This window comes from Carcharhinus amblyrhynchos, chromosome 16 (assembly GCF_965287045.1).
Source record: "Carcharhinus amblyrhynchos chromosome 16, sCarAmb.v2.hapA, whole genome shotgun sequence".
Classification (NCBI taxonomy): domain Eukaryota; kingdom Metazoa; phylum Chordata; class Chondrichthyes; order Carcharhiniformes; family Carcharhinidae; genus Carcharhinus; species Carcharhinus amblyrhynchos.
The window spans coordinates 3,438,896-3,464,804 of record NC_137339.1 but is presented as its reverse complement, the minus strand read 5'-3'; the positions used below and the strand labels follow the sequence as shown (position 1 = coordinate 3,464,804).

The 25,909-nt window shown below is 46.6% G+C and overlaps 1 protein-coding gene across 1 annotated transcript in view; it reads right to left on the bottom strand.

The window, feature by feature from the left end:
• Nucleotides 1–25,909, bottom strand: part of col9a3 (collagen, type IX, alpha 3) — a 131,305-nt gene that overhangs the window by 24,387 nt on the left and 81,009 nt on the right. The window contains exons 21-25 of the mRNA XM_080205207.1: nucleotides 19,074–19,127; nucleotides 17,701–17,754; nucleotides 6,652–6,705; nucleotides 3,039–3,110; nucleotides 95–130 (exon numbers count right to left, since the gene is read on the bottom strand). Coding sequence (XP_080061333.1) covers nucleotides 95–130; nucleotides 3,039–3,110; nucleotides 6,652–6,705; nucleotides 17,701–17,754; nucleotides 19,074–19,127 — 270 coding nt within the window. The remainder of the gene's footprint in view (nucleotides 1–94; nucleotides 131–3,038; nucleotides 3,111–6,651; nucleotides 6,706–17,700; nucleotides 17,755–19,073; nucleotides 19,128–25,909) is intronic.

The following is a 25,909-nucleotide window of genomic DNA, read 5'->3' as shown; positions in this document are numbered from 1 at the left end:
GAAGTTCACCAGGACTCTGCTCACTCAGAGTGGGCAGCGATGCTTGACCCAGGGGTTCAACAGCTGAAAAGAGTGGATGCAGAAATTTTCTTACCTGATTCCCTTTGGGACCAGAAGCTCCAACAGGACCCTGAGGAAGGAAGAAAAGAAATAAATTAAATGTTTAACTCAACTTACAAGAAAGGAAAATACTACAGCCAGTTCAGTGTTGGCTTAGCAAGTACAACTGAAAATATCATTCTCTTCAATGTGTCAGGTGCATAGTGCATCAAAGTTCACAGATGACAACAGGATGAGTGGCAGAGTAAAGCACGCAGAGGATGCTGAAAGTCTGCAAAGGGATATAGATAGTCTAAGTGAGCGGGTGAGGGTCTGGCAGATGGAGTATAATATTGGTAAATGTGAGGTCATCCATTTTGGTAGGAATAACAACAAAATGGATAATTATCTAAGTGGTAAAAAATTGCAGCATGCTGCTGTGCAGAGGGACCTGGGTGTCCTTGTGCAGGAATTTCAAGGAGTTGGTTTGCAGGTGCAGCAGGTGATTAAGAAAGCAAATGGAATTTTGTCCTTCATTGCCGGAGGGATGGAGTTTAAAAACAGTGAGGCTATGTTGCAGCTGTATAAGGTGCTGGTGAGGCCACACCTGGAGTACTGTGTACAGTTTTGGTCTCCTTACTTGAGAAAGGATAAACTGTCTCTGGAGGGGGTGCAGAGGAGATTCACTGGGTTGATTCTGGGGTTGAGAGGGTTGGCGTATGAGGAAAGACTGAATAGACTGGGACTATACTCATTGGAATTCAGGAGAATGAGGGGAGATCTTATAGAAACATATAAGATTATGAATGGAATAGATAAGATAGAAGCAGGGAAATTGTTTCCACTGGCGGGTGAAACTAGAACTAGGGGGCATGGCCTCAAAATAAGGAGAAGCAGATTTTGGACTGAGCTGAGGAGGAACTTCTTCACACAAAGGGTTGTGAATCTGTGGAATTCCCTGCCCAGTGAAGCAGTTGCGGCTCCCTCATTGAATGTTTTTAAGGCAAAAATAGATAAATTTTTGAGCAGTAAAGGAATTAAGGGTTATGGTGAGCGGGCAGGTAAGTGGAGCTAAAAAGATCAGCCACGATCTTATTGAATGGCGGAGCAGGCTTGAGGGGCCAGATGGCCTACTCCTGCTCCTAGTTTTTATATTCTTATTTTAATCTCTGGTCTCATTGAGGTACTGTGTTAAATTGAACATAACAGATTAAAATCTGTTGGCAAGATTTCGCATGGCAAGTGCGAGGTGGTCCACTTTGGTAGGAATAATGGTAGGAAGGATTATTACTTACATGGTGAAAAACTGCAGCAGGCGACGGTGCAGAGGGACCTCGGGGTCCTTGTGCATGAGTCGCAAAAACCCAGCCTGCAGCTGCAGCAGGTGATCAGGAAGGTGAATGGGATGCTGGCCTTCATCGCGAGGGGGATTGAATATAAAAGTAGGGAGGTCTTGCTGCAGCTGTATAGGGCATTGGTGAGGCCGCAGCTGGAGTACTGTGTGCAGTTTTGGGCACCGTACTTACGCAAGGATATTTTGGCCTTGGAGGGAGTGCAGAGGAGGTTTACTAGGCTGATGCCGGAGTTGAGGGGGTTGAGCTATGAGGAGAGGCTGAATAAACTAGGCTTGTACTCGTTAGAGTTTAGAAGAATGAGGGGAGATCTCATTGAGACATATAAGATGATGAATGGGATGGATAGGATAGAGATGGAGAGACTCTTCCCGCTCAGAAAGGACAGTAGGACTAGGGGGCACAGCCTCAAGATAAAGGGGGGGCGGTTTAGAACGGAGTTGAGGAAGAACTTCTTCACTCAAAGGGTGGTGAATCTCTGGAATTCTCTGCCCATTGAAGTGGTGGAGGCTACCTCGCTAAATATTTTTAAGACACGGGTTGATGGGTTTTTGATAAGAGAGGGGATTAAGGGTTATGGGGAGAGGGCGGGAATGTGGAACTGAGCCACGACAGATCAGCCATGATCTTATTGAATGGCGGGGCAGGCTCGAAGGGCTAGATGGCCTACTCCTGCTCCTATTTCTTATGTTCTAAAATGATGGTGGGATTTACAATTGCTGCTGTTGGGTTTCACCGCAGCAGAGACCAGCACAAGGCTATTATTAACAATGTGGTTACTAAGTTGCTAAGACTGTATGATGTCTCACCATCATTTCCTCAGGATAGCAGAGGATGTGCAATTAATAGCAATCTTGTCAATGGTGTCATATTCCAATAATGAACATAATTATGTTCTTCATTTATTTTGAAATTTCTCTGTCCCTGCATCGCAATCATTTATTTCTGGAGAAGAAAGCTCCTCCTTATTGCTAGCAGTTATTAGATCGCTCCTTTTATCATACAATACAGGAGGAGCCCTCTCAGCCCATTGAGACTGCACCGGCTCCTTGACACAGCATCGCCCCCAGGCCCTATTCCCGTGACCCCACACATTTACCCCACTAATCCCTCTAACCTAAACATTTCTGGACACTAAGAGGCAACTTAGCATGGCCAATCCACCTGACCTGCACATCTTTGGAGCGTGGATGGAAACCGGAGCACCCAAAGGGAACCCACACAGACACGGGGTGAATGTGCAGACTCCACACAGACAGTGACCCAAGGCTGGAATTGAACCTGGGCACTGTGAGGCAGCAGTGCTAATCATGACTAACTAACTACTATCAATAGTAACTATCAAAAGGGAATTGGATAAATATTTGGAAAGAGAAATATTGCAGGGCTCTGTGAAAGGAACCACAGAGTGAGGCCAATGGATTCGCTCTTTCAAAGAGCTGGCACAGACACGATGGGCCGAATTCCTCCTTTTACATTGTAAGAGTCTATGATACTTCAATGTAGTTGGTCAGAAGATGAACAAAATCTCATAGTCTTAATGTAGCCAATCATTGATAGGGCCAATGGCTATCAGGATGGCTTTGTAATAAACAGCCATCTCAATAACTAACTTCATTTCTTCACTAACAATGAAACAACACTCACCCTTTCCCCAAAATCCCCACGGATTCCTGTAGGTCCCGGGACACCAGGCTCACCACTCTCGCCTTTCCGACCCTGTAGGAAAAAACACACAGTGGAGTTATCTTAATGTGGAAACGGAAGGGCAGGAGGGACGGAACGGGGGAGTGTGGGGGGAAAAAGCAAGGAGGAAAGGTGGAAGAGAGAGAGAGAGCAGGTGAGGAGAGCGAGAAGAGCTGAAGGAAGAGAGAAGTGGAAGAAGATTTAGGAGAGGAAGAAAGAGGAAGCGAGGGAGAGAAAGGGAAGGCAAGAAGGAAGGTGAGAGAGTACAGGGTGGAAAAGGAAGATGGAAATGGAGAAGATGAAAGATGGAGAGAAGTAAAGCAAGATGGAGAACAGAGTGGGAAGTGTAATGGGAACTAGGAGAAGAGGTAATGGAAAGATGAGGAAGGAAGATGGGAGACGAGGAGGAAGGTGGAAAAAAGGCCAAAGTAAAGGAGGAGAACTGAACAGAACAGGAGGAGGAAACAGATGTAGAAAGCAGAGCCTGAGGGGGGAGGGAGAAAGATGGGAATGGGGAAAGGAAGAGAAGGAGAGAAACATTTGAAGGTGAGCGGGGTGAAGGAGGAGATGCAGAGGAGGCAGCCAACGATAGAGAAGGTAGAAGTGAGGTGAGAGGAAGAATAGTGAGAGGAGGAGAGTGGAAGGAACAAGAGCAAGGTTGGGAAAGAAAATGATTAGAAAGAGAGATAGAAATGGAAGGAGGGAGATGAGATAAAAGTTGATAGATAGTGGATGTGGGGAAGGGGAGAGAAAGTGAAGAGGATGGAGGGAAGAGAATTGGAATTAAGAGGGATAGGAGAGAGGAAATGAGGATGGGAAAAAGAGTCCAGGTGAATAAGAGGAGCTGAAGAGATGGCAGGAAAACAAGGAATGAATGTGAGACAATATTTCAAAGCACAGAGAAAGATGGTCACCAAAAGGTTTGAAAAAAATACTTTAACTCAACAGAGTTATAATTATATTTAAATAACAGCCATGTGATCACTGTTAACACTCATACAACTTGTCAAACAGTGATCTCCCTGGGCCGGCTGGGTTTATCGGAGGGATTCATGGGAAAGAAACCATCACCATGGCAACAGGCCTTCTGGGGAGCACCCCCCCCCTGTCTGTACAACATGGTAATGCAGCTTCAGGGAGAGAGCGCCCCCTGTCTGTACAACATGGTAATGCAGCTTCAGGGAGAGAGCGCCCCCTGTCTGTACAACATGGTAATGCAGCTTCAGGGACAGAGCGCCCCCTGTCTGTACAACATGGTAATGCAGCTTCAGGGAGAGAGCGCCCCCTGTCAGTACAACATGGTAATGCAGCTTCAGGGAGAGAGCGCCCCCTGTCTGTACAACATGGTAATGCAGCTTCAGGGAGAGAGCGCCCCCTGTCTGTACAACATGGTAATGCAGCTTCAGGGAGAGAGCGCCCCCTGTCTGTACAACATGGTAATGCAGCTTCAGGGAGAGAGCGCCCCCTGTCTGTACAACATGGTAATGCAGCTTCAGGGAGAGAGCGCCCCCTGTCTGTACAACATGGTAATGCAGCTTCAGGGAGAGAGCGCCCCCTGTCTGTATACCACAGCCTTGCAGCGTCAGGGGAGAGCGCCCCCTGTCTGTACAACATGGTAATGCAGCTTCAGGGAGAGAGCGCCCCTTGTTCTTTTTTATTGATTCTTTCAGAGGACATGAGCTCTGCTGGAAAGTCCGACATTTATTATCCATCCCTAATAACCCTGGAGAAGGTGGTGGTGAGCTTCATCTGCTTGGTGAATTTCCTGTCTTTGGAAATCATTTCATTCTGCCAACCTGCCAATATTTTGTGCCTTATTTTTGACAATAGCGCGTCTTTGACGCTCCAAAATTTTATTTGTTGTGCTGATGCTGGCAAAGTGTCGAGGAAATCTGCTGCCACCACAATCTCTAGCAACACTCATAAGGGTGGGGCAAGGGAGGTGGGGGTGGGGGGTACGATGGTGTCCCCTCCAGAAGGCGACTAAGGGCAGAAGTGCTGGATGTTTGTGTCCCTGGTCGGTGTTCAAGTGTATATTTGTAGTTAATAGAATCACTGGTGAATCAAACAAACAAAGAACAACAAAGCACAGGAAACAGGCCCTTCGGCCCAACAAGCCCGTGCTGCCATTTTAACATTCAGTGAATGCTTCATCTATCTTCTTCTACCTATGACTTTTCTCTACGCCAGATTTGGGGAGGTCTAATTTAGGGACAATTTGTTAACACCAATCAGCCTAAAAGCACGTTTTTGGGGTGTGGGAGGAAACCGGAGCACCCGGGGAAAACCCATGCAAGCACGGGGAGAATGTGCAAACTCCCACAGACACCGACCCAAGTCAGAGATCCGACCCGGGTCTCTGTATCTGCACAAACAATGCTAATCCCTGAGCTGTCGTGTTGCCCATCAGTTGGTCCAGTAATCCTGGCCAATGCAGTCAGTGGAATAGCTTTGACCTCTCTGAATAGACGGAGCAGTGTTTTGTGGTCAGTCACAACAGTAAACTGTCTTCCGTAGATACACTGGTGGAATTTTCTCACTCTGCGCATGAAAGACCACCCTTTTTCTATTGTGAATAACTTCTCTCAGCTTCTGAGAGTGTTCGCAACAGGTGCAATTGGCCTTTCAGACTCTTTGTCTCTTGTGAGACAAAACTGCCCCAACACAATTTGGGGAGGCGTTACACATCAGCACTAACATCCTGGATGGAAATGTATCAGTAGGCAAGATGAGTGTAATATTTTCTTGACCTTATTAAATGCTTCTTTCTGTGGTGCCTTCCAGAACCATCTCTGGTGCTTTTTCATTAACACCAGTAAAAGAACCAAGAGTGTTGATCAGTTTGGAAGGAAATGTCCGGAATGATAAACATCACCCGGAAGGATTGAAGCTCCAAGACATTTCTAGGAGCCGGTGCCTCCTTCATGCCTGTACTTTGTCCTCCACAGGATGCAATCCCTGGGCATCCATACAGGAGCCGAGGTAAACTGTTTCACCCACCTGGAAAGTGCATTTTCCTCTTTTTAGGTCCCCCCCGCCTCCTGCTATCTCCTCAGTACACCCTCTAAATTCACCAAGTGTTCTTCTGTTGCATCAGAAATCGATAAGTCATCCAAATACAAACCAACACGCAGCAAGCTGTGTAATAAACTCTCCATGGTTCTCTGAAACACACAGCAAGCTGATGAGATGCCAAAAGTAGGCATATCTACTGATATAATCCTTTAGGAGTGTTAATAGTCACCCATAAAGCCTCTGGAAGCATCAACCAATTCCAACTGTTGATATGTATGGCTCATATCTAATTATTGTCCTCCAGCCAATCTTGCATATAAATCCTCGGTCTTTGGGATTGGGTATTTATCCAGCTTTGCTGCCTGGTTTACTGTCAATTTATAGCCTCGTGGACTGTTTTATCTGGTTTTGCCACAGGCACAATGGGTGTTGCCCATTCTGCAATTTGGACTGGCAGTGTGATATCCAGTTCTTCTGTAAAATTACCGACAGTTCAAAAATAATCCAATCCAGTGAATTGGTTAGTCTGGGGTGTAAACGCAAGAAGACTGCTCCTTACCTGGAAGCCTCGACGCCCCCGGATTCCACGTTCACCGCCTGGTCCCATTTCCCCCTGCACAAATCCAGAAAAAGGAGGCATAAAACCGACTGCAGCTGATGCAGATGTATACACGGGTACGCACAGGTACACACACAGATACATGCACAGGCATACTCACAGGAATACACGCAGGTACACCCATGGGATACACACAGGTAGAAGCACAGGTACACATGAGGACATGCACATGAACACTCAGTTCCATTGCAGAAAAACTGTCAGTTTGTAACACCGTTGACTGAGAACACAGGATTGGAGCATCAAGTCAATTCTAAGATATAGAACACTATAGAACATAGAACATTACAGCGCAGAACAGGCCCTTCGGCCCATGATGTTGTGCCAACCAGTTAAAAAACAATGACCCCCTAACCTAAACCAAACCCTTTCCACCCATAAACCTATCCACGGATCTCTTAAACGCCCCCAAACTAGGCGCATCTACAACTGCAGCAGGCAGGGCATTCCAATCCCTCACCACCCTCTGGGTAAAGAACCTACCCCTGACATCCTTCCTATAACTACCACCCCTTAATTTAAAGCTATGCCCCCTCGTGCTAGCTTTCTCCATCCGAGGAAAAAGGCTATCACTATCCACCCTATCTAAACCTCTAATCATCTTATATGTTTCAATAAGGTCCCCTCATAGCCGCCTTCTTTCTAACGAAAACAACCTCAAATCCCTCAGTCTCTCCTCATAGGACCTCCCCTCCATACCAGGCAACATCCTGGTAAACCTCCTCTGCACCCTCTCCAAAGCCTCTACATCCTTCCTATAATGTGGGGACCAGAACTGCACACAATACTCCAAGTGCGGACGCACTAGAGTTTTGTACAGTTGCAACATGACGCTGCGGCTCCTAAATTCAATCCCCCTACCAATAAACGCCAAGACACCGTATGCCTTCCTAACAACCCTATCTACTTGATTCCCAACTTTTAGGGATCTATGTACACATACACCTAGATCCCTCTGTTCATCCACACTATTCAGAGTCCTACCGTTAGCCCTATACTCTACACATCCATTATTCCTGCCAAAGTGAATTACCTCACACTTTTCCGCATTAAACTCCATCCTCCACCTCTCAGCCCAGCTCTGCAACTTGTCCAAGTCTCCCTGTAGACTAAGACACCCTTCCTCACAATCTACCACACCTCCGACTTTGGTGTCATCAGCAAATTTACTAATCCACCCAGCTATACCCTCATCCAGATCATTAATAAAAATTACAAACAGCAGTGGCCCCAAAACAGATCCCTGAGGCACACCACTCGTAACTGAACTCCATGTTGAATACTTACCATCAACCACCACCCTCTGTCTCCTATCCGCCAGCCAATTCCTAATCCAATTTCCTAAATCACCCCCAATCCCATACATCTGCAATTTCTGCAGAAGGCTTCCATGGTGAACCTTATCAAACGCCTTACTAAAGTCCATATATACCACGTCAACTGCCTTACCCCCATCCACCTCTTTGGTCACTTTCTCAAAAAACTCAATAAGGTTAGTAAGGCACGACCTACCCTTCACAAAACCATGCTGACTATCTCTAATCAATTCATTACTCCCCAAATAACTATAAATCCTATCCCTAATAATTTTTTCTAAAACCTTGCCCACAACAGAAGTAAGACTCACCGGTCTATAATTCCCGGGGAAGTCTCTGTTCCCCTTCTTAAACAATGGGACAACATTCGCTAACCTCCAATCTTCTGGCACTATACCGGTGACCAACGACGACCTGAAGATCAGAGCCAGAGGCTCTGCAATCTCCTCCCTTGCCTCCCAGAGAATCCTAGGGTAAATCCTGTCCGGCCCAGGGGACTTATCTATTTTCAAACCCTCAAGAATAACTAGCACATCCCCCTTATCAACTGCAATACTGTCCAGTTTACAACCCTGTAACCCAGTGTTCTCCACAGCTACATTTATGTCCCCCTGCGTGAACACCGAAGAGAAATATTGGTTCAATGCCTCTCCAATCTCTTCCGGTTCCACACATAAATTCCCACTGCTGTCTATAACTGGCCCTAATCTTGCCCTAACCAACCTTCTGTTCTTAACATATCTATAGAACGCCTTAGGATTCTCCTTAATCCTATCAGCCAAAGTCTTCTCATGTCCATAGGCACAACAATCTAGGCTGACACCCCAGTGCTGGTACTGAGGGAGTGCCGCACTGTCAGAGGGTCAGTGCTGAGGGAGCGCCGCACTGTCAGAGGGTCAGCGCTGAGGGAGCGCCGCACTGTCAGAGGGTCAGTGCTGAGGGAGCGCCGCACTGTCAGAGGGTCAGTGCTAAGGGAGTGCCGCACTGTCAGAGGGTCAGTGCTGAGGGAGTGCCGCACTGTCAGAGGGTCAGTGCTGAGGGAGCGCCACACTGTCAGAGGGTCAGTGCTGAGGGAGTGCCGCACTGTCAGAGGGTCAGTGCTGAGGGAGCGCCGCACTGTCAGAGGGTCAGTGCCGAGGGAGTGCCGCACTGTCAGAGGGTCAGTGCCGAGGGAGTGCCGCACTGTCAGAGGGTCAGTGCCGAGGGAGTGCCGCACTGTCAGAGGGTCAGTGCCGAGGGAGTGCCGCACTGTCAGAGGGTCAGTGCCGAGGGAGTGCCGCACTGTCAGAGGGTCAGCGCTGAGGGAGTGCCGCACTGTCAGAGGTGATTATCTTTAGAGGAGACATTAAAGCGAGGCCCTGTTTGACCTCTCAGGTGAATGTAAGAGATCCCGTGACACTGGTTAAAGAGCAGGGTATCTCCCCCGGCACTCCTGCACAATATTCATCCCTCAGTCAACATCACAAAAACAGGTGATTATCCTATTGCTGTTAGTGGGAGCTTGCTGTGCACAAATTGATGGCTGTGTCTCCAACATCACAACAGTGACAGTATCAGAAATATGAGAGGAGATATAGGGCAGAATTCTCCAGTCTCGCATGCCCCACTATCACTGTCAGCCAGAACGGAGAATCTGTCATTCAGCCAAAGCTCCATTCGCTGCCGCGGGACTGGAGAATCCCAGCCGCGGGACTGGAGAATCCCAGCCGCGGGACTGGAGAATCCCAGCCGCGGGACTGGAGAATCCCAGCCGCGGGACTGGAGAATCCCAGCCGCGGGACTGGAGAATCCCAGCCGCGGGACTGGAGAATCCCAGCCGCGGGACTGGAGAATCCCAGCCGCGGGTGAGGTCGGAGAATTCTGACCATCATTTCCAAATATAGCAGGGCTTTTCACTTCCATGTACACAGTTAATATAACAAATACACTGACTTCTTTGAATATACCCACTCATATTGGGGTGATCACATTCAGTGTCTGCCATCATTCACAGGGGGAATTCCTGGAGGGAAACGGACCTTTTCTTCCCTGGCTTGTTTTCCATGCGTGTCCGATTAAAATGTCATAATTCAGGTTGGAAAACACCAAAGTTTCATCTCCCTTTGGTAACCTTCTCACCCGTGTCACTGTGGGGCCGGCTGTGAACAGGGTCGATTTTTAATCAGACCATGTTAATGAGAAACTGCCTGAGGACCCAGTGTGAAGGCCAGAAGAGAAACTCGTCACTGGGAGTTCCCAGCTTCACTCTGCCAATAAGCTTTTTTGGGGGGTTGGGCCTAATTTGGGAAACGTCTTCTCGTTCAGCGAGTGCCCACCGTAACTAAACCTGTGCCATTGCTGCTGTGTTGGCACTGGTGTTACTGAGGGACGGTGCCTGAAGGCCCAGTGTTATCACCCTCTGACACCTCAGTTTTCCATCAATTCCTGCCTCTCGTGCACCCCCTTTTTTGAATCACTGCCTGATTGGCAGCGGTGCCTTCAGCAGCCTGAGGCCCCAGGCCTGGAATTCCCTCCCTAACCCTCTCCATCATACTTCCTCTTTTAACATCCTCTTTACGGCTGCTCTCCTTGACGAAACGTCTGATCCCCACGTGTCTCGGTGTCAAACGTTGTTCGATAACTCTCCTCTCAGGCGTTTCACTATTATCGAATACTACCAAAGGTGCTACGTAAATGCAAACAGGTTTTGTTCTACAGGACGGGCCCGTCGTAAAGGTCAGCAGACTAGTTTGCGTGAATCGGGACCGGGTTTCTGGGATTTATCCCTGGATTCTGCAAGGAACTCTCCTCTGCTGCACCTCCTGTGCTGGTTTCCCCAGTCGAATCCAGCAGGATCCCAGGCACTGAGTGGAGTCTGTCTTTCACTGCTCACTGCGACCCTTGTATTCTGGCAAGAAACCGGCCCCCACACTACAACTGTCCAAGTATCAGTCCCCAGTATTTTCCAGGGAATGACTGAGTCTTGTGTACACAAGGCAGACAATGAGCCTTTGAGAACTCGAGCAGACCAGACTGAAAGGTTAATATCCTGGATTAACTTGCTGCAAAATGTAGCAACATTTATTTCAGGCGGGGTGCCAGTTTCTACGTGGAGCTTATTCACCACAAAACCACACAACCATAGAAAGCTTACAGCACAGGAGGAGGCCATTTGGCCCATCTTGCCCATGCCAGCCTGAGAACAGCTAGGTGCCCTTTGTAATCCCACCTTCCTGCCCACAGCCCATAGCCCTGTAGCTTATAGCACTGCGGGTGCAGATCCAGGTACTTTTTAAAAGAGTTTAGGATCTCTGCCTCCACCACCAACTCAGACAGCAAATTCCAGACACCCACGACCTTCTGAGTTAAAAATGTTCTTCCTCATGTCCCCTCTACACCTACTGCCACTTATCTTGAATCTCTGTCCCCTGGTTCAGGAATTCTCCACTAAGCATGTAGCATAAGAGCCTAACCTGGGACAGCAATCCTGGCTCAATCCCACTAAAGACAGGATGGAGAGAGAAAACGAGATTCAAGGAAAGATTGAAAGGAAAGCAGTTATGAACTCGAATGCACAGCCTGAAATAGGAACCTGTAAAAGGAGAAATAGGTAAATACTTGAAACAGAAAACATTTGCTGGGATACGGGGAATGAGACTAACTGGATAGCACTTCTAAAGAGCAGACACAAGCCTGATGGGCCGAATGGTCTCCTCCTGCAATATTTAATGGGAGCAAATGAGAGCGAGCACAGGAAGAGGCGAGTGGATAAAGATTGGAGAAATGAAGGATGGGGAAAGAATTCCGAAGTAGGGAGAGAGAAAAGTGAGAGGGAGAATTAGTGAAGCAAAGAGAATGGGAGAGGTAGAGAGTGGGATAGCACATGGGTGAGAAAGAGAGAATAAACTGAGCAGAATGGAAGAGGTAAAGGAGGATAGCATGAATGCGGAAAAGAGAGCAAGGGAGGTTGAGAAAGGGGGAATGAGATAAAGAAATGTGGAGGAGAGAAGGAAGAGAGAGAAAGCAAAGAGAGAGGGAGTTAGAATCATAAAATTCCTACAGTGCAGAAGGAGGCCATTCGGCCCATCAAGTCTGCACCGACTGCAATCCCACCCAGGCCTTATCCCCGTAACCCAAAGTATGTACTCTGCTCATCTTCCTGACACTACGGTCAATTTAGCACGGCCAATCAACCTAACCCGCACATCTTTGGACTGTGGGAGGAAACAGGAGGAAACCCACGCAGACACAGGGAGAATGTGCAGACTCCACACAGACAGTGACCCGAGCCGGGAATCGAACCTGGGTCCCTGGTGCTGTGAGGCAGCAGTGCTAACCCACTGTGCTACTGTGCTGCCTCACTCAGAAGGAATGGAAGAGAATGAGAAAAGGTGGAATGGGAGAAAGGAAGAGACGGAGAACAAGTAAGAGAGGGTGAAGGAGGGAGGGAGAGAAAGGAGAAAGGAGGAAAGAGATTAAATGGGATGAGAGTTAGAGAGAGAAGAATGGTGAAGAAAAGTGGATAGAGAGTGGGGAGAGATTGAGAGAAAGAGAGATGGAAAAGAAGAGAAAACAAAGGAGAGAAGTGAGGATGAAAGCAGAACAAGAGGAAGGACAAAAGAGAACAGGATGGTTTGAGGGAAGGGGAGTGTATTGTGAGAGAGGGAATGAGAGAGGGAGAGAAGGAGGAGAACATGAGAAAGATGTGACAAAGTGACAGAGAAGACAGAAAGGAGGAGGAGTAGGAAGAGGCCATGGATGAGGAGATGTGTGAAGTGAATTCTCCTCTCTGCCACTCTCATGGAGGAGAGATCACAGCGATGGAAAGAGAAAGTGAGGGGGTGAGAGGAAAAGATTGATGATGGGAGGGGAAGCGATGAAGACAGAGAGAGAGAGAGGGGGAGTTAAACAGGAGGAAAGGACAGGGACAGAAAAGAAAGGGAAGGCGTAGGAGGAGAGAGACAGGCATTCCACAGAAAACTACTTAAGTCCCAGTCAGAGTCACGAGGACAAGCGGCAGCAATGACAACGTGACAAGGCCGAGTCCTCGTGTCTGCTGTGTAAATGGTTCCAACCTGGGAACATCTGTGATGAGCATCTATCAGTCACGGCTCAGTACAGAACACGCTGGCCGTGAGTTCAAGTCCTGCTCCAAAGACGAGAGTTTAAAATCCAGGCGGTCATTCCCAACACTCCTACTGAGAGAGTCCTACACTGTTGTTCGGCTGATCTGTTAACCAGACTGCTACATTTTCTAAATTCCAACAGTGACTACACTTAAAAAGTATTTAATTGACAATAAACAGTTCGGGGATATGGTCACATAGTGATTAGATTTATAGACTAGTAATGTGTGGATGAATAATTCAGAGAATTGAAGGAAAATCCCAACAGGGCAGCTGAGAATTTTAACTTCAATCAATTAAATAAATTGGGAATGAAAACTTATCAATAATAAGCTACCTGACCACTAATGTCCTTTAGGGAAGGAAATCTGCCATCTTTACCCGATCTGACCTACATGTGATCCCAGAGCCACAGCAAAGTGGGTGACTCTTAACTGCCCTCTGAATTGGCACGACAAGACAGTCAACTCAAGGGCAATCAGAGATGGGCAACAAACTATCATCCATCATCAAGGAATAAATAACAAAATATCTGGATATAAATTGTCCCATTGGAAAGATGCAGCATGGGTTCATGAAGGGCTGGTCGTGTTTGACTAATTTGGTGGAATTCTTTGAGAACATTACATGTGCAGTGGACAATGGGGAACCTGTGGATGTGGTGTATCTGGATTTCCAGAAGGTATTTGACAAGGTGCCGCATCAAAGACTGCTACATAAGGTAAAGGTGCACAGTGTTACTGGTAATGTAATACCATGGATAGAGGATTGGTTAACTAACAGAAAGCAAAGAGTGGGGGTAACTGGGTGTTTTTGTGGTTGGCGATCAGTGACTAGTGGTGTGTGTCAGGGATCAGTGTTAGGACTGCAATTCTTTATGATTTACATAGATGATTTGGAGATGGGGACCAAGTGTATGTGTCAAAATTCGCACGTGACACTAAGATGGGTGGAAGAGCAAAGTGTGCAGAGGACACTGGAAGTCTGCAAAGGGATGTAGATAATCTAAGTGAGTGGGTGAGGGTCTAGCAGATGGAGTACAATGTTGGTAAATGTGAGGTCATCCATTTTTGTAGGAATAACAACAAAATGGACAATTATTAAAAAATTGCAGCATTCTGCTGTGCAGAGGGACCTGGGTGTCCTTGTGCAGGAATCTCAAAGAGTTGGTTTGCAGGTGCAGCAGGTAATGAAGAAGGCAAATGGAATTTTGTCCTTCATTGCTAGAGGGATGGAGTTTAAAAACAGCGAGGTTATGTTGCAGCTGTATAAGGTGCTGGTGAGGCCACACCTGGAGTACTGTGGACAGTTTTGGTCTCCTTACTTGAGAAAGGATATACTGGCACTGGAGGGGGTGCAGAGGAGATTCACTAGGTTGATTCCAGAGTTCAGAGGGTTGGCTTATGAGGAGAGACTGAGTAGACTGGGGATATACTCATTGGAATTCAGGAGAATGAGGGGAGATCTTATAGAAACATATAAGATTATGAAGGGAATAGATAAGATAGAAGCAGGGAAGTTGTTTCCATTGGCAGGTGAAACTAGAACTAGGGGGCATAGCCTCAAAATAAGGGGAAGCAGATTTCGGACTGAGTTGAGGAGGAACTTCTTCACACAAAGGGTTGTGAATCTGTGGAATTCCCTGCCCAGTGAAGCAGTTGAGGCTCCCTCATTGAATGTTTTTAAGGCAAGGATAGATACATTTTTGGACAGTAAAGGAGTTAAGGGTTATGGTGAGCGGGCGGGTAAGTGGAGCTGAGTCCATGAAAAGATCAGCCATGATCTTATTGAATGGCGGAGCAGGCTTGAGGGGCCAGATGGCCGACTCCTGCTCCTAGTTCTTATGTTCCAAACACTGGCCCAGCCAGCAATGCCCACACCTTGTGAATGAAAAATAAATCTGTAAATACACGCACACACACTCACACTCATACATGCAATAATAAAAACAAAGAACAAAGTCCAGCACAGGAACAGGCCCTTTGGCCCTCCGAGCCTGTGCCAATCATGATGCCTGAACTAAACCAAAAAAAATCTTCTGCCCTTACTCGGTCCATATCCCTCTATTCCCTCCTTATTCACGTACCCATCCAGATGCCTCTTAAATGTTGCTAATGTGCCTGCTTCCACCACCTCCTCTGGCAGCCCGTTCCAGGCACCCACCCCTCTCTGTGTGAAAACCCCCCCCCACACATCTCCCTTAAACTTTCCCCCTCTCACCTTGAACCTGCTCCCCCTTGTAATTGACACTTCAACCCTGGGAAAAAGCCTCTGACCATCCACCCTGTTTATGCCTCTCATGATTTTGTAGACCTCTATCAGATCTCCCTTCAGGTCTACAAATCTATGGAGGCATAGACAGTGTGGACAGTCAGAGGCTTTTTCCCAGGTAGACAACTGCCTCTGTCTTTCCAGTGAAAACAATCCTAATTTATTCAACCTCTCCTCATAACCAACACCCTTGAGACCAGGCAACATCCTGGTGAATCTTCTTTGCACTCTCTCCTAAGCTTCCATGTCCTTCCAGTAGTGTGGTGACCAAAACTGCATGCAATATTCCAAATGTGGCATAACTAAGGTTTTATATAACTGCAGTATGACTTCCCAACTTTTGTTGAAGGCAAGCAAGCCATATGCCTTCTTAAGCACCTTGGCCACCTGTGTTGCCACTTTTCGGGAACTATGGACCTCCAGGCCCAGATCTCTCTATGTTAATGTTGCTTTGAGTTCTGCCATTTACAGTATAATTCACACCAAAATTTCATCCTCCAAAATGGATCACCTCTCATTTGTCCAAATTAAACTCTATCTGCCATTTCTGTGTCCAAGTCTCCAATCTATCTATATCCTGTTGTATCCTCTGACAATCCCTGGCACTATCAGCAACTCCACCAATCTTCGTGTCATCCATAAACTTTTTAATCAATCTCCCTACATTTTTCTCCAGATCATTTATATATACTACAAACAGAGGTCCCAGCACTGATCACTGCAGAACACCCCTAGCTACAGATTTCCATTCTGAAAAACACCTTTCCACTGCTAATCTCTGTTTTTTATAACCAAGATGTGGAGATGCCGGTGTTGGACTGGGGTAAACACAGTAAGAAGTCTCACAACACCAGGTTAAAGTCCAACAGGTTTATTTGGTAGCAAACACCAATAGCTTTCAGAGCTCTGCCCCTTCATCAAGTGAGTCAAGCCAGTTCTATATCTATCTAGCCAGTCCACCCCGAATCCCATGTGATGTTAGTTTCTGTACCAGCCTCCCATGTGAGATCTTCTCAAATGCCTAATTAAAGTGCATATAAACTACATCCATAGCCTTTCCGTCATCAATTATCTTTATCACTTCTTCAACAAACTCAATCAAGTTGGTGAGACATGACCTTCCCCATACAAAACTATGTTGCCTGTCACTAACTAGTCCACTTTCCTCCAAATGTGCTTATACCCTGTCCGTCAGTATCTTCTCGAAAAGCTTCCCCACCACTGACATCTGGCTCACTAACCTATAATTCTCTGGATTATTCCTGCTTCCTTTCTTAAACAAGGGAACAACGTTGTCTATTCTCCAGTCCTCTGGAACATCTCCTGTGGTCAAAGAGGATGTGAAGATATCTGTTAAGGCCCCAGCCATTTCTTCCCTTGCCTCCCACAGTAACCTGGGATAGATCCCATCCGGCCCTGGGGACTTGTCCACCTTAATGCACACACAGACACTGATATGTACACTGATTTACAGGATTCTGCTGTTGCCCTTCACATCTCCTTTGTTTTATACTTATCCCATGACCATCTCCTTTTGCTTTGTCCCATAATCCCCTTCATCATTTAACCTTCCCTCCTGCTCCTTCTCCTGCTTCTATCGTTACTTAAACATTTTCTATCCCTAGTTTTGATGAAAGGTGAGCTGAAATGGTCACTCTGATTCTCCCTCCTTGAAGTTGTCTCACCTGCAGAGCATTTCCAGAACTTTCTTTCATGTTTTCCCAGGAATATCGATATTTTGCTTTAGGTTCTCTCTAACTGTCCAATGGGAGCCCTGTACCACATCCATCTCCAGCACATTGGGCAGTGCCAGAGGTACGATGGCAGGTTGTTCAGGAGGAGATAAGAACACCTTGTCAATTATTATCACTGACACATTGAGCTTATCTTCACAATAGGCACACATCCAAATCTATTCCTCAGACAAGTCCTCTGAAACCCTGCGGGAGGGGACAGATATTAAATGTACAGCAACTCCAAAATCTCTGGCCTGATGATTCCAGCAGGAAAGGTCAGGAAAAGCTTCTCAATATCCTCAAAATCAATTGGTTAATTAATCTGTGAGAAACAAAGCGTTGTTGGTAATTGCAGGCTCACAGAGTGAACAGCAAGTTCGACACCCAGCGCGGGATTTTCTGTGGGCACTTGCCCCAAAACCGGAAAATCCCACCCGAGGCCAACAGATCTTTCCATGGTCTGGCCCTCACCCACTACAATCCCCGTGGAGGGCAGAATGGGAAAGTTCATCCCCGGGTCTCTTTTAGCTTTGAGACTAAATATTTATAACATTCACTTACATCAACTCCTCTTGGTCCACGTTCTCCCATCATCCCAGAGTCTCCCAGAGGTCCCTGTGAAATAAAGATCAAACAATTAGACCAGACAAGCAAACAATCAGTTCAGGAAGAAAAGGCATTGAATTAATTCGGGTTAAACCCAACTGTGAATCTGTACAAATAGAAATATACATAGAAATTGGAGGAGGCCATTCAGCCCTTCCAGCCTGTTCCACCATTCATTCTGATCATGGCTGATCATCAAATTCAATATCCTGGTTCCCCTCCCCCCCATATCCTGGTTCCCCTCCCCCCCATATCCCTTGATCCCTTTAGCCCCAAGAGTGAAATCTAATTTCTTTTTGAAATCAGACAATGTTTTGGCATCAACTACTTTCTGTGGGAGTGATTTCCACACATTCCCCACCCTCTGGGTGAAGAAACTTGTCCTCACCTCACTTCTGAAAGGTTTACCCCTCATCCTCAAACTGTGACCCCTAGTTCTAGATTCCCCCACCATCGGGAACATTCTTTCTGAATCTATCTTCTCTAATCCTGTTAGAGTTTTTTAAGTTCCAATGAGATCCCCTCTCACTCTTCTAAACTCCAGTGAATATAATCCTAACCGACTTAGTTTCTCCTCATATGACAGAGCTGCCACCCCAGGAATCAGACTGATAAACCTTTGCTGCATCCTCCCTCAGATAAGGACACTAATATTACACACAATACTCCAGCTGTGGCCTCACCGACTGCCCTATACTATTGCAGTAAAACATCCCTATTCCAGCTCTGATGAAGGGTCAGCCAGACTTGAAACATTGGCTTGATTCTCTCTCCACAAATGCTGTCAGACCTGTTGAGATTTTCCAGCACCTTTTGTTTTTGATCTCGATCCCTATATTCCGATCCTCTCGCTATGAAGGCAAACAGACCATTTGCCTTCTTTACTGCCTGCTGTACCTGCACGCTTACTTTCAGCGACTGATGCACAAGGACTCCAAGGTCTCGCTGAGTATCCACCTCTCTCAATATACACCCATTCAAGTAATAATCTGCCTTCCTATTTTTGCTACCAAAGTGGATAACCTCACATTAATCCACATTACACTATGCCTGCCATCCATATATCCACTGACTCTGTCCAAATTACACTGAAGTATGTCTACATCCTCCTGACAGCTCAGCGAAATGCCTGCAGTGAATCTGTATCGGTAAATTAGGCAATAAATCTGTACGGTATTCCTGCCAATGAACAGCTCAGGTAACCAGGTAGTGTAGGTGTACCCAGGATATCCAAATCAGTTGTGGAATATTGTGTTTTGCGAGGGATCATTAGCAAAGTTCAGAGTGCTGGAGACCAAACTTTAACAAGGGAATCTGGAGGGACTTACCACACTCCCAGGTGGTCCTTGGGGTCCTGGACCTCCCATTGGTCCTTGATCTCCCTGCAAGGAAAGTAAAGAGCTTGAACACATAACGCAAAGTTGGAGAAGATCTCATCCCAAACCTTCCACCTAATTTCTCCCTCAGTTGGCAGGTGGCACACGCACCACTTTATGATTTCCTGAAACGCCATCAGGAGAGGATTGTACAGGTTAGGACTGATTTGTTAGGAATGACAGGTCCTGATAGAGATCTTTAAAGTTATGAATGGGATTTAATAATTGCAGAGCAGAGTGCATTGTTCACAGAGTGTAACAGATAGGAACTTGGCAAGAGTGAGAATTCTGTACAGAGGGAAAAGAAGGTGCTTTTTTTTTGCCACCACTTGTTATTGTTCACACAAGTATTTAAAATTATTTCTCGTTTTTAGTTCTTAGTACAATTTAATGTGGGAAATGAGAAAATGGTTGCAACAATCTGAACTAATCCAGATATGACAATGCAGGCTGGATCGGGACTGCAGGATGTGGGAGTTTGAGATTATCCTCAACAACCCACGGGTGTTATCTCCATCTCAAATCTCTCTCGCTCTGTCACTGAACTGGAGTACAATTCGGAGCATGTCTCATAGATAAGAGAACAGGGGCAGTCCTGGATTGTTTTCCTGTAAAATTAGGCCACACCTTGTAAAGAGGGACAGGCTCAGAACGGGGCTGGTTTGACCAATAGTGTGCAGCGTAAGGGGAACCTTGGACAGTGAGGATCTGCAGAAATTGATGCTATTCAATAACTGCACTGTACTTGCTGTTAAGGTAACGAGTGTCCGTGAGAATAAGGATGAACACAACCAGAATATGGACAATGGAAACTTGGAGAAGGAAGTTATTCAAAGAGGGAAGAAGGGGATTGTAATGTCAGCAGTTATAGGGTTATTGAGTAATTAGATTTACAGATTTAAGAAAGAACAAAGAACAGTACAGCACAGGAACACCCTGGAGACCAGGCAACATCCTGGTGAACCTTCATTGCACTCTCTCCAAAGCTTCCGCCTCCTGTGTGTTGACCAGAACTGTAGCAATATTCTAAATGCAGGGCAACCAAGGCTACTGCAACATGATTTTCCAACTCTTACACTCAGTGCTCCAGCTGATGAAGGTAAGCGTGCCATATGCTTTCTTAATCACTTTGGCCACCCGTGTGGCCACTTTTAGGGAACTGTGGACCTGCACACCCAGATTCCTCTATATGTTAATGTTCCTAAGGGTTCTGCCATGTACAATATATTTCTTACTGAAATTTGATCCTCCAAAATACATCACCTCGCATTTGTCTGGATTAAACTCCATCTGCTATTTGTGAGCAGAATTGAGAGTCCCACGTGGCATTGCCTGCCTGGTGCTGAGGTGAGGTAGACCTAAACTGGTTTGAAAGGATATTTTGAGAGGGACGAGGAGGATCCAGCTACTGTGGTTCATGTTGGGACTAACAATGTAGAGAATCATTGAAGCCCTAAAATGCAGAAGGAGATCGTTCCACCCATTGAGTCTGCATTGACACTCTGACAGAGCATCTTAGTTAGAACCTATCTCTGTAACCTCGTTAATCTCCCAAGACACACATTTTTGGGCACTAAGGGGCAATTTAGCCTGGCCAATCCTCCTAAGCTGCATGTCTTTGGACTGTGTTGGGGAACCATAGCACCTGGAGGAAACCCACGCAGACACAGGGAGAACATGCAAACTCCACACAGACAGTGACCCAAGGCCAGAATTGAACCTGGGACCCTGGCACTGTGAAGCTGCAGTGCTAACCACTGTAGACAAGAGGTTCTATTTGGCGAGAACAAAATGTTAATTAAATGTTAATTGTGTTTAATTATGGACCGTTGGTGGGCATTAACTGTGGATTTATTTGCCCTCGACAACAGGAACTGACAGAAGCTGTGAGTGTGCCATTAGGAGGTACATGTTAATAATGTAAAAGAAATTATAAAATTCCACTGCGGATACAGCCGGGGCTTTCCTCCAAGGAAATATTTGATAAAGTGGATGTCATAAGAACATAAGAAATAGGAGCAGGAGGAGGCCATCTAGCCCTTCGAGCCTGCCCCACCATTCAATAAGATCATGGCTGATCTGTCGTGGCTCAGTTCCACATTCTCGCCCTCTCCCCATAACCCTTAATCCCCTCTCTTATCAAAAACCCATCAACCCTCGTCTTAAAAATATTTAGTGACGCAGCCTCCACCACTTCAACGGGCAGAGAATTCCAGAGATTCACCACCCTTTGAGTGAAGAAGTTCCTCCTCAACTCCGTTCTAAACCGCCCCCCCTTTATCTTGAGGCTGTGCCCCCTAGTCCTACTGTCCTTTCTGAGCGGGAAGAGTCTCTCCACCTCTATCCTATCCATCCCATTCATCATCTTATACGTCTCAGTGAGATCCCCCCTCATTCTTCTAAACTCTAACGAGTACAAGCCTAGTTTATTCAGCCTCTCCTCATAGCTCAACCCCCTCAACTCCGTATCAGCCTAGTAAACCTCCTCTGCACTCCCTCCAAGGCCAAAATATCCTTGCGTAAGTACGGCGCCCAAAACTGCACACACTACTCCAGCTGCGGCCTTACCAATGCCCTATACAGCTGCAGCAAGACCTCCCTGCTTTTATTTTCAATCCCCCTCGCGATGAAGGCCAGCATCCCATTCGCCTTCCTGACCACCTGCTGCATCTGCAAGCTGGGTTTTTGCGACTCATACACAAGGACTTCCACCCGATTGGAAGGCTTGGTCATCCAATTAGATTCCTTGGATGAAATTTATGAGAAAGGTGATTTCTTAAACGTCTGTGGAACGTGGTGAGAATTTGAGCGATTACAGATGGTCATTCCATGGATTTTATCAGGTTGTATAAAAGATCAGTTTGGGGTTTTAAATTACTAGGTTGTGTTGGGTCTCGCATATGGATAGGCAACTGGATCTAACAGGCATAAAAAAATTGGAATAAAATTGGAAATATTCAGCACCTGTGGAAAGAGCAAGGGAGCTGACCAAACAGCAAATGAAAATTTCTGATAAAAGGTCACTGAAGCATTCATCCTGTCTCTTTCTCCACATCTGATGCCCTGAAGTGCTAAGTGTTTCCAGCATTTTCTGTTGTTATATTTGGTTCTAACTTTGACGTGGAGATGCCAGTGTTGGACTGGGGCGGGCACAGTAAGAAATCTCACAATGCCGGGTTAAAGTCCAACAGATCTATTTGGAATCACGAGCTTTCAAAGCGCTGCTCCTTTAGCAGGTGAGGTTTCACAAACACGGCATATATAAACACAGACTCAATTGCAAGATAATGGTTGAAATGTGAGTCTCCTCAGGACCTGTAAAGATTTGATTACCTGAAAAGTCTCTCATTCCAACCATTATCTTGGTGGAGACAGGTTCACACAGTGAGTGGTTAGGGTGTGGAATGCACTGTCTGAGAGTGTGGTGGAGACAGATTCACACAGTGAGTGGTTAGGATCTGGAATGCACTGTCTGAGAGTGTGGTGGAGACAGATTCACACAGCGAGTAGTTAGGGTGTGGAATGTACTGTGTGAGAGTGTGGTGGAGACAGATTCACACAGCGAGTGGTTAGGATCTGGAATGTACTGTCTGAGAGTGTGGTGGAGCAAGATAAAGGGGAGGCGGTTTAGAACAGAGTTGAGGAGGAACTTCTTCACTCAAAGGGTGGCGAATCTCTGGAATTCTCTGCCCGTTGAAGTGGTGGAGGCTGCCTCGCTAAATATTTTTAAGACATGGGTTGATGGGTTCTTGATAAGAGAGGGGATTAAGGGTTATGGGGAGAGGGCGGGTAAGTGGAACTGAGCCACGACAGATCAGCCATGATCTTATTGAATGGCGGGGCAGGCTCGAAGGGCTAGATGGCCTACTCCTGCTCCTATTTCTTATGTTCTTATGTTATGACAGATTCACACAGCGAGTGGTTAGGATCTGGAATGCACTGTCTGAGAGTGTGGTGGAGACAGATTCACACAGCGAGTGGTTAGGATCTGGAATGCACTGTCTGAGAGTGTGGTGGAGACAGATTCACACAGCGAGTGGTTAGGATCTGGAATGTACTGTCTGAGAGTGTGGTGGAGACAGATTCACACAGCAAGTGGTTAGGATCTAGAATGCACTGTCTGAGAGTGTGGTGGAGACAGATTCACACAGTGAGTGGTTAGGATCTGGAATGCACTGTCTGAGAGTATGGTGGAGACAGATTCACACAGCGAGTGGTTAGGATCTGGAATGTACTGTCTGAGAGTGTGGTAGAGACAGATTCACACAGCGAGTGGTTAGGATCTGGAATGTACTGTCTGAGAGTGTGGTAGAGACAGATTCACACAGTGAGTGGTTAGGATCTGGAATGCACTGTCTGAGAGTATGGTGGAGACAGATTCACACAGCGAGTGGTTAGGATCTGGAATGTACTGTCTGAGAGTGTGGGGGATGTTGATTGAATTGTGACTTTCTAGGGGGAATTGGATTGTTAACTGAAAAGAAAAAGATTGGAGAGGTGCGAGGAAAGGTGGGGAAGTGAATGTAGCTGAGTTGTCGTTGCAGAGAGCTGGCACAGACAAGAAGCACTGAATGGCCTCTTTGTGTGCTGTAACCATTCAAGGATTCTATGATAACATGTGGTTGTGGTTGATAGAGTATCCAAGGCTGCTAAAAGAGGTTAATATCAAATACCAAGGGATTCTGGCATGTAAACCTTCCGTTACTCTGTGACTTTAATTAGGTTGTTGCCATGGATCTGAAGATATATTTGAATTTGATTTGATTTATTATTGTCACATGTATTAACATACAGTGAAAAGTATTGTTTCTTGCAGGTTATACAGACAAAAGCATACTGTTCATAGAGAAGGCAAGGAAAGAGTGCAGAATATAGTGTTACAGTCATTGCTGGGGTGTAGAGAGATTGAGTTAGAGATTGCTAGAGAGTTTAAAAGAGTTAGAATGAAGTTTTAGAAACATCGAACGAGGGTGAAATATGGAACTAGAAGGTAAACTGAGCACAGCTTGCAAGAAGTCACCTCGGGTGGCCAGATTTTGAGCTGCATTTTTGCAGGATTTGGTTCCGTGAACGCTTAAAAATGAGGGCGGATGCGGAAGGCCTGTCCGATAACTGATGGTAAAAAATCTCTGTGGATTGCTTTGATTAAACAGAACGGATTGCTGCAAAGAAGTGTACCAACAACTGAACAACAAGGAACATACAGACAGATCTGCCCAAGGAACACACCCATCAACTCAACAGACTGATCAAGACCTTTGATCCGGACCTTAGAGCCACCCTCCGTGCTCTCATCCACATAGGCCCCGCATTGGACATCTCTACTGCCTCCCGAGGATGCACAAGGTAAACATACATGGCCGTCCCATCGTATCGGGCGATGGGACCCTGTGTGAGAACCTCTCCAACTATGTCGAGGGCATCCTGAAACCCATTGTACAAAGAACCCTCAGCTTCTGTCGCAACACTACGGACTTCCTACAGAAACTCAGCACACACGGAGCAGTTGAACCAGGGACACTCCTCGTCACAATGGATGTCTCAGCGCTCTACACCAACATCCCCCACAACAATGGCATTGCTGCGACTGCCTCAGTACTCAACACCGACAACTGCCAGTCTCCAGATGCAACTTTACAACTCATCCACTTCATCCTGGACCACAACGTCTTCACCTTCAACAACCAGTTCTTCATCCAGACACACAGGACAGCCATGGGGACCAAATTCACATCTCAATATGCCAACATCTTCATGCACAGGTTCAAACAAGACTTCTTCACCACATAGGGCCTTCTACCGATGCACTAGATACATCGATGGCATTTTCTTCCTTTGGACTCATGGAAAAGTATCATTGGAACGGCTATATGATGACATCAACAAGCTCCATCCCACTTTCAGACTCACCATGGACTACTCTCCGGAATTGGTTGCATTTTTGGACACACGCATCTCCATCTCAGCACCTCACTGTACCGTAAGCCCATGGATAATCTCACAATGCTCCACTTCTCCAGCTTCCACACTAAACACGTTAAAGAAGCCATCCCCTATGGACAAGCCCTCCGTATACACAGGATCTGCTCAGATGAGGAGAATCGCAACTGACACCTCCAGATGCTGAAAGGTGCCCTCACAAGAACAGGACATGGCGTTCGACTCATCGATCGACAGTTCTGACGCACCACAGTGAAAAACCTCACCGACCTCCTCAGAAGACAAACACGGGACATGGTGGACAGAGTACCCTTCGTCGTCCAGTATTTCCCCGGAGCGGAGAAGCTACGACATCTTCTCCAGTCTTCAACGTGTCATTGATGAAGACGAACATCTCGCCAAGGCCATCCCCACACCCCTACTTCTTGCCATCAGACAACCACGCAACCTCAAACAGACCATTGTCCGCAGCAAACTACCCAGCCTTCAGGAGAACAGTGACCACGACACCACACAACCCTGCCACAGCAACCTCTGTAAGACATGCCGGATCATCGACATGGATGCCATCATCTCACGTAAGAACATCATCCAGCAGGTACACGGTACATACTCTTGCAACTTGGCCAACGTTGTCTACCTGATACTCTGCAGGAAAGGATGTCCCACGGCATGGTACATTGGGGAGACCATGCAGACACTACAACAACGGATGAATGAACACTGCTCGACGATCACCAGGCAAGACCGTTCCCTTCCTGTTGGGAAACACTGCAGTGGTCACGGGCATTCGGCCTCTGATCTTCGGGTAAACATTCTCCAAGGCGGCCTTCACAACATACGACAGC